This window comes from Melozone crissalis, unplaced genomic scaffold, assembly GCF_028551555.1.
Source record: "Melozone crissalis strain CALT ecotype California unplaced genomic scaffold, PUWL_Pcris_2 ptg000014l_1, whole genome shotgun sequence".
Taxonomy (NCBI): domain Eukaryota; kingdom Metazoa; phylum Chordata; class Aves; order Passeriformes; family Passerellidae; genus Melozone; species Melozone crissalis.
In genome coordinates, this window is record NW_026535792.1 from 7,056,064 (window position 1) to 7,065,538 (window position 9,475).

The window sequence follows — 9,475 nt, forward strand, 5'->3', positions numbered from 1 at the left end:
GACCTAGGAAAATCTTACACCTTTCTTGGAGTGCAGAAGAGGGGAGGGATCAATACACCCAAAAGCAATACTTTACACCTTTGGCATGTTCTGAAACATCACTTGCTGGCCGTGCTGTGTAACAGCTGAAAGCTGGAAGATTATTCTGGTTACTGGCATGTAAGTGAGCAGACCACACATTAAAGCTGTGTATGCTCCATCTGCCAAGCCATTCACTCTTCCCAGCTCAGGACAAATGAAAAAACTCTGGCCCAGAGGTGGAATATTATTATTCCTTTGCCTGTCCCCCAAAGCAATACATCCCCCTGCTCTGAGTCTGATTGAAAACATTGACCTGGAGGTGAAAAATGCAGTATCTCTTCTTCCCCTGATTCATCCAGACTGTGACCGAGACAGCACTAAAATCACACAGGCTTCTTTCTGGTCTCAAAAAATTTCCCAGTTGCCCAGATGGGCTGAGAGCCAGATGGGATGCAGACAGCCTGGAAGGAGAAGGACCCCCAGAGCCATCTAGTCTGGTGGTCACTTTTCTGCCATAAATATTGCATCAGGCAAACCTCATTGAAAGGGGCCATGCAAGGAAAGCCCCTGTGGCCATTCCTTTGAGTAAATAGCAGGAGGCCAAGGTGGGGAAACCTGCCTTTCTGAGAGGCAGATGATGTGGCTGTGGCATCCACTTAGAGTCTTTCCTCAGCCATTCAGGCTTGACTCCGAGTTTGGCCCTTTCCCAGGAAGTCAAGCTATCAAAACCTTTCCATGTTCTTCACAAAACACAGCCTCTCCTGGTGCTTCTGCCCTCCCTGCAGCCAGTGTGCTCGAAGGTCCAAGAGGCTCAGTTTTGTGTTTGTGCTGCCTCTTGTTAGCAGTGCTCTGAGCATCCACAGAACAGGAGGAAAAGATGCCAAGGCACTTCAACCACCTGGATTAATTAGGTCTTACACTAAATATGGAACTACAGCGAGGGGGACGATGATTAAACCAGCAACCTTCTGGAAACTGAATGCCGCCTTCTCTGCTGTATTTCAGCTTCTGCCACCTTTGTTGGTGCCTCAAGGCAAGAATGGTATTGTCTGTATGTAAAGCACTCTGTTTCTGTATTGGCCATAGCAGTAATAGTGATGGGAATAATAATGCTTTACTCCTGAGAGGTCAGTGAGTATCACTCTTCATTTTATCACTCTCATAGGTGAGACAGACACAAAGACACACCAGAGCTTGCTTAGTACCATCTCATCCCTTATTAACAGAGCCAAGGTTGAACCCAGAAAAAACATTTCCCTGTTGCTTGCTCTTCCCCCTGAGAACACCTCCTCCTTTGGTGACGTCCAGTCTCTCTTGTGGTTTTTCTGCAGAAGGTGCAGCAACAGCAGCCTGGAGTCTGATGATGAACCTCCTTGTGCAGAAGAGATTGACTATGACACTGCCAGTAGCTCTGATGGTGAAGAGGAATTCTTGGAGCTAGACCAGGAGATCCAGGAGTGCCTCTCATGTGTGGAAGGCGAGACAGAAGATGAAGGAGTGACCACAGGACAGACATGCAGCTCCAGGGCTCTGAGGGAGCTCTACATTTCCAGCCAGCCAGCACCCAACAGCACAGCCCTTCCTCTGGGCTCACCAGCACTTGGGCTGTGCCGTGGGTTTGAGAGCAGTCCTGTGTGAGCAAGGCTGCGACCTGCAGAGCAGCAAGAAAATGCGTCACTGCTCGTGTTTGCCTGTTTGCCAGCTTCAGCACCCTTCCCAGATGTGTTGCTCCTGGTTCTGAATGGAGAGCTGACTGTCTGTTTGTGTAATTTGTATCCATACATCTGCTGAGAACGACTCCTTACACTTTGTACCCGAGGCAGAGCAAGGGGCCACCAGCCCCGGTGGTACCATGTGAGATCATCCATTCCTAAACATAACCCCAGCTTCATGGCTGCCTCATGGTTTCACACAGATTGACCTAAGGAACAGTATTCTGAGACCAAGGAATCAGAGATAATTCTCTTTTTCTGACTTTAGGCAGCCTTTGCCTGGAGAAGTGACAGTTATTGATGCCTTTCAGCAGAGCTCTCTGTTGCCATTCTCTCTTGAGCTGTAGAGCATGTCTCTGATTTCTGTCTGATGAGAATTTTTACAGTGCATTCAACAGGTTGGGTCAGGCTGTGCATATTTCTGAGATGGTTGTGTCTCAGCAACACCATGGGAAATCCAATGTGCCACAGTAAAGACAGCAGCAGTGACAATTCATAGTGATCCTCTGGAAACCTGAGATAAATCCACCAATAGACTAGTGATGGTGGCAAAACCCAGGAGTGAATTTAGCCCAAGCATCAATCAGAACAGTTTCTTTAATCTCCAAATGGAGAAAAATTAGATTTCTCCTAAAATTGCCTCCCAGCTCCTGAGAATCCAGCACAGACAGAGAACTCACACATGTGTTCCGTATCTCTAAAGCATGAAGCCATGTCACTTCATCTCACACTTCACATTGCCTGAACTTGCCAAGTGTCTTAGACTCTGCTGCTGCAAATGGGGAATTGCCCTGAATCCAGATGGAGATAATTTTAAGATGCAAGAGGCTCCCAACTCTGTCACTGCTTTGTGAGGCTCAAGGACAAGGATGAATGTGCTGAGTGTGTAACATTACAGCCTGCAAGGACTCCAGTGATTACCAGCGATGATTATTATTAATATTGATGCATTGTTAAAAGCACCATGTCATCTTCCTGGTTTTATGCTGGTTTTGAAGAGAATTCCTAGTGCAGAACATGAAATGCTCGGATGTGTTTCTGAGCACCTTTCTTCAGACTACCTAGACAATATTTTCCAGCAGGAGGTTGTCTTTAGATAAAAAGCTTCTTTCTGTTCTGCTTGGTTTTCAGTATCCACGGATCTTAAAATCTTCCCTAGCACATGAGAGCTCCCTGTGTCTCTATCTCTCAGGGATGCTGCTCAAAAGGCAGGCAGCTTGGGTCCTTAGAAGCTGAGCTTCTTAGCCCAGACTAATTCATTAGGTGTGGTGTGTGCCTCTGTACAGATGTCCTGTTCTGCTTGGTTTAGCATGCAGCTTGTTGCACACAATACTGAATTTTAATAAAAGGGTGGCTCACGGGAAGGGACACAAAAGAGGTGAAACAGGTGTTCCCATTATAATAGTTTGTATAATACTGCTTCGAAGCTTATTAATAAAGAAACAATGTATGTGTATAATTAACTTAAAAATCCAGTGTTTGTAGGCATGACAAAAACTTGACACTGTGCTAGGTACTGATGGCGGCATACAAAAGCCACGCTCAGGGGTGTTCAGCACACAGGATATCCCCAGAACACTGGGTAAAAAATACTGTTGTACATATCTGTGTCATGCATGTTTGCACCCACTTTGCTTTCTGTACCAACACTGCCACCAGAGTAGCTGAAGGGTGCCTACCAGGGCTTGCCAGTGGTAAACCCTATTGCAAAGAAATCTTTCTAAAATCAGCATTTTCCTTAATGAGATGCAAATATTTGGGCTATAATATTTGGCTTTCTAGCTGTTTCATTCTGAGTTTTTTTAAGATAGAGGGAATTCATTTCAGTGGGAAAATTCTGTGCTGGTGACTAAACTGTGCAGGAGTAATCATGATATAATAAAAGGTGTATCTTCCATGTGTGTTTGGAGCCAAAAGTGTATGAGCAGTAGCACCATTTCAGAGATCCCTGTGCTAGGAGCTGCAGGAGAAGGGGAGATGGCAGAGGTCCTCTATTGTAAATCAAAGGCAACTCCAACGGAGGGGAGGGAATGATGAGGAGGGCTCCATGGATATCAGAAGGCTAATTAATTACTTTATTATACTATACTATGTACATTTCATCTAAACTGAACCTGCCAAGCACTCACTCTGCTCACAAGTGCTCACAATCTCAAGAATCTTGTGACTGTCACCCAACAGTCCCAACATACACACACAGTTGGCCCTGATAGGCCAAGGAAACAAAACACCATAACTTTGGATAAACAATCTCCATATTGCATTCTACCCTGGCCCAACACAGGCACAGCAAGGGATAAGAGTTGTGTTTTCCCTTTCTCTGAGGTTCAGAGAATGTGAATCTCAGAAATACTTGGGAAGAATTGTGCCTTGCTTTTCTCTGTGAACAGAAATGTGGCAACAGTCCTTGGGGTGTTTTCAGTGTCTGGGACCCAGATGCAGCAGCTGAGCTGGGAGCAGTGTCCCTGCACATCAACCACACCTGCATAAATGCTGCTGTGTGCTGTCAAAAACCTGGTCACTCTTTTCTCCCTGCCAGCATCCCATGCCTGTGCCCAATAACTTGTCAGCAAGTGAGGGTGCTGCAGAAGGCAGCAGGCAGGAGAAACCCCCAGCCCAAGGATGGGGAAGCGCAGCGGGACACATGGGTGACCAACCATTTGGAATGGCACCTGGATAACTCCAGGAGAAGCATTTTTGTGGGCTGCCTCCTTTTTGTTTTCCCCGGGAACTTGTAGAGAGGGAGCAGATGCTCCTCTTCTTTTGACAGACCTCTAGAGGTCAGGAGAATGCCTCCGTGCGCGCTGCGCGCTCCGCGCTATTAAAATTCTCCCTGAGTCATGGCAATTAAGCAGAGCTAGGCTCTGCACAGAGGAACGGAAGTGCATTGACTTTAATAAAACAAAGTGTAAACCAACTTTAGATTAACTCCGGCCTTGTTTATTCTTGCACACTTGTCATTCTGGTTCGGTATCCCGCAGTGAATGGAGCCCTTGTCCCCTGCGCCGGGGCCGTCACCTCACTGCAGCCCTGAGAGCAGCGCCTTTCCCTGCTGCCGCTAGCTAATCCCAGAGAATTCGGAAACAGCCCACCGAGAAAGGGAGGGAGAGAGCGAGGAGAGGGCAGCCGCCCTGCTCCCCAGCGTTTTGTCCTTCCTCAAGAGTCAGCAAGGCTGTCAGGTTGAGACTCAAGCCAAATATTCCCATCGTGGCCAGAAGAGATGGTGTCTTGGAGGCGCTGCCTGGTCCCCAGTGCTGCAGCAGTTTTGGGCTCCTGCCAGGCACATTAACTTTTTTTACTGACGCTTTTTGTCTCACGCTGGCTCTCTTGGAGGCTGTGAATGGCTGTGCTCTCCTTCCTCCCCCCTGCAGTTGACATGACGTGGGTGGAAGATGCTGAGCTGAGCCCTGCACTACACTGCACCCTCTGTCTCAGCCCCTCACCAGCTCTTGGGTCTCCCGGCCACAATAGCCCTTTCCTGCCAGAGATGATCCCAAGGATGCCTTGCCAGTGCCTAGTGAAATACATGTGTGTGTGTGTAAACCTCTGGGCTGAAAAATAAATAATTAAACAATAAAAAGAAAAAAAAAAAAAGAATCAAGTCAGCAAACTGAAGGAAGAACAAAATCTAATTAGTTTTATCTGCTGTTTGTTATGAGGCTGTCAGAGTGCTCTATCCCCTAGTTTTACAGCACTCTGGAAAATAACAGTGATAATAATAATAAACAACCGTGCACTGGGTTGTTTTTGAAGCAGGCAGGAAGCAGATTAAGGAGGGGGAAAGACAGCAGCCCTGCTCCTCCACTGCTTCTCTGCTGCTGCCAAACAGCAGAGATGTGGGTGATAGAGCTATCTCCTGTCTTATCTGTCCTTGGACAAGATCCACTGCCCCTATCCATCCCTTAGAGATGCAAAGCCTGAGTCAGAGACTGTTTGGCAGCAATCTGGGACACTCGTATTTCTTTCTTTGCCACAGATCTCTTATGTGCTCTTGACCAATTTGTTTGTTCTTCCAGTTTCTGTTCCATTGTGAGATAAAGACAGCAAATATAGTAGAAGTGAAAGTGGGTGAATGTTTTTGGAATAGGAAGGGGGAAATAAGGATATAAAACTGCTCAGGTGTTTGCTCTATACTGATTTCAGCTGATGAGAGGTGAGCTGGAATTACTCTGTGCAGGGGTGTGGTGGAAGTTGCCATCACTGGTTTCTACTTCAGTGATGAGCAGTGATGATTTGTTAGGACATTTCTCTTCAAGCTGTGCTGGATAATTTTGAAAGCCTCTTCTATCAAGTTGTTATCAGCCCATCCTGTCCCATGGCCTGGTCCTTACAGTGTGGAAACTTTCAGTCCTGTTTTAGTGAGAGCAGGATTTGACCCTCTGTTTGAAAACACTTGTATGGTTTTCCAGGAAGAGGGCTGGACATAAGGCTCCAGTTGAAGATAATATGCAAAATCTTGGAGAACTAAAATTCCTGTCCATATAATTGCATTGGGAAAGAATGAAGGACAAGGTTAAAGAAATGAGGTATAAATCAGAGGAAGGAGAGGACTCAGTGCAAGGAGAGGAATGAAGAGAACAGGAGGAAATAGGAGTAGGGGGCATTTGGGGGAGACACGGGCAGAGAAATGGGAGAATTGTTCCTATTTGTGCATCCTCTTCCGTCCCCAGATAATGTGTCAGTATTAGTGCTACCAAGACACAACCCTCTTTACTGTAGAATAAATCTGCCACTGTATTCCCCACTCCATAAACGGCAGCCAAGTCCGTATCCTCAGCGCTGCATTGTGCTCTGGGGTCTGTGAGTGCTTTTCATGAGGCTTGAGCCTCTATCATCCCTGGCCTTGGGCTTTCTCTCCAGGGAATCACATCCTCAGGCAGGTCCTGGAAGATCCATGGTATATTATTGTTGATAGAGCAGTTTGTGGCTACTTTCTTCATATTTTATTTTTCTTTTATTTCACTTTTAAAAAGTGAGGAAACAGGAGGGAGTGAGAGAGAAAGGAGAAGGCAGAAAGAAGTGCCCTGCTATGGGTCTAGCACCATCTCCAGAAAGATGGCAAGGCAGCTATTTTAGCATCAGGGGCTTTTTTAGCCTTTAATTAAGCTGCTTGTAGCTCATGCATGGAGCAGTGAGAGGGAAGACAAATCTACCGCTAAAAACAATCATCACTTGGATGCTCTGGCAATAACTCCAGTGTCAGCAAGCTGCCATAGCCTTTGGCTAGCTGAGCTCTGGGCACCGAGGGGCTGGCTCCTCACCAGCTGATGTAATTGCAATCACAACCCTGTTTTCTGCCCCCTTGCTCCTCAAGGCCTGACTGACGGCTCTCCCTGAATGGTTTCCATGTTTGCTCTGGCAGTTCCTGCCTCTGCCTCGGCATTTCCATAAAAAGCCATTTAGCTTCGCTGTGTTTGTTTCCCCGTCTGTGAAGTGGGGTTATTAATATTTATTTTCGGTGAAAGGGGTCACAAAGAGGTTTAAATCTCCAGTGTTTACTACACAATTTGATATCCTTAGAGAAGGCAAACAGGAAGGATTAATTGCTGCTTCCTTCATATATCTGCCATCACTGAAATAAAAATCCTGCCCGTTGCTGGGATCGCTGCTAACTCCTTTCCAGGGGCTGCTGTGTTTCCTTTGGTCTCTGTGGAAGGTGGCACAGGTGGGCCAGACAAATCCTTGAGGTGAAAGCATGGACAGCGTCGACAAAAACTTTGGATTTTTTTTTTTACAGCGCAGCAGTCTTCCAAGAACCAAGGCAGCATGCTGGTTAGTGAGTTAGGAAAATGGGAAATTTAATAGAGGTGAAAATGAGGCACTTGGGAGAAGAATGGAGCAATCTGGTAAACATCTGAAATGTCTCTGCCCAAGGGCTAGGAGTGTAAGGGCTAAACAGGAAGAATATAAAGCCTTAGTACATATACCAAGCTATGAGTTAATCAGCTTCCCAGACACATGGAAAAGAGAAAGTAGGAACAGCAGAAGAAGGATTAATTGGCTGTGAAACAGCGGGGAATTGGTAGGTTGAGTCAAGGAAAAAGGAATACAGGCCAGCAAGCACTGACTTAGAGATTAGAGCAGAGGTGCAATGACGAGATCTCCTAAGGCAGAAAGAAGAATAGAACAAAAGAAAAACACCAAAAGTGTGTGAGGACCTCATTAATGCCTTGAAATGAGAAATTAATTGTTTTTTGAAAGTTCAAGCAGCAGCAGATGAGGAATGAGAAGAGAATGACACCAAAGCACGTGTGGATGAAATCAGAAGGGTCCTGGCAAAGAATAAACTAGAAGTGGCTACAAGGGGAAAAAAAGAAATCCTATAAATATGCTATAAAAATGCTGGAAGGAATAAAACTGGAAAGCTATGTACCACAGAAGGAGAGCAAAGGGTTGGAGTCATCATTGCCTATTTGACTCTTATCACCAAAACAGTCAGTGCTAGATAAATATAACAAAAGTCACACTGATTGGGGTATGGGGATGGGCCAGAGCCAAGGGGTGTGAGTTAAAGAACCCTTACACTGAGTGAGTGAATTCAAACTGCTTGACCTGAGGGAATTCCCCTGCAGGCTGTCCAGAGAAAACAGTCTGGGAACACTTAGGAATGGACTTCAAGAACTTCTCCTGTATCTAGAGGGTTCTTTAGAGTTGAAAAGGGCAAATAGGGTATTTGTTTGTGTAGATAGAAAAGAAAAAAAGAAAAGACAGGAAATTTAAATCAGCCAACTAAGCTGAGTCACTACAGAGAAACCTCAACAAATTATGAAACAAACAATTCATTAGCTGCTATAGGATAAGAAGGTGGTAAAAGAGAATCAACATGGATTTGTCAAGCTGATCTAATTCCTTTCTTTTATTGGCTAATTGGCTTAGAGGATAACATATGTCTTTGCTTTAGGAAAGCTTTGAATACTTTCTTTTCATAAAGAATTAAAGTAATATGGTTTATGTGAAGTATTTGTAAGGAAGGTGCACATTAGCTGAGGAATTACTTATGAGAGACAGGTTTCATCTCCAAGGACTTCAGCTTTCTAGAAGTTAGGCATGCGGAGAAGAGATGACTGAGAAAAAACCTTGTCAATGTCTATCAGTGTTGAAGGGAGGGTGTCACAGAGATGGAGCCAGGCTCTTCTTCCTGGTGCCAAGAAATAGCATGAAAGGCAATGGGCAGAACTGGAACACAGGAAGTTCCACCTGAACAGGGGGAAGAATTTATTTCCTGTGAGGGTGCCTGAGCAATGGAACCGTTTGTCCAGAGAGGTTGTGACTTCTCCTTCCCTGGAGGTATTCAAAAGCCATCTGGGCACAGTCCTGAGTGCTTTGGAGGTTGGACCAGATGATCTCCAGTGGTCCCTTCCAACCTTACCCATCCTGTGATTCTGTGATTTAGTCTAAATTATTTTGTACCAGGTAAATGCAGAGAAGCAGGCACCCTCACAGGATCTACATCCTGAGATATTGGGAAAGGATCATTTGTTGAGCTATTTCCTTGCCTTGTTAACTTCTGAGTGACGTTAAACCACCAGATCAGACAGGACTCCTTGCTCTAAACCCACCCCAAGAAGAAATCCCACAGTCATGATTGCGGGGCATTATTTTACTTAAATAACTGAGAAAATACAATGGAAAATCCATTTGTTTGGGTTTTTTTTTTTCAGAAAATCTCATATATTTTTGTTGAAGTGCAGCTCCATGTTCATATACCCTTATTTATGTGACCACATCTGCCAGCCTCACCT

The 9,475-nt window shown here is 45.4% G+C and overlaps 1 protein-coding gene across 1 annotated transcript in view; it reads left to right on the forward strand.

Annotated features, from left to right (window-relative positions):
* Positions 1-3,117, forward strand: part of AGBL1 (AGBL carboxypeptidase 1) — a 248,017-nt gene extending 244,900 nt beyond the window's left edge. The window contains exon 22 of the mRNA XM_054272993.1: positions 1,353-3,117. Coding sequence (XP_054128968.1) covers positions 1,353-1,659 — 307 coding nt within the window. The 3' untranslated portion in view covers positions 1,660-3,117. The remainder of the gene's footprint in view (positions 1-1,352) is intronic.
* The last annotated feature ends 6,358 nt before the right edge of the window (positions 3,118-9,475 follow it).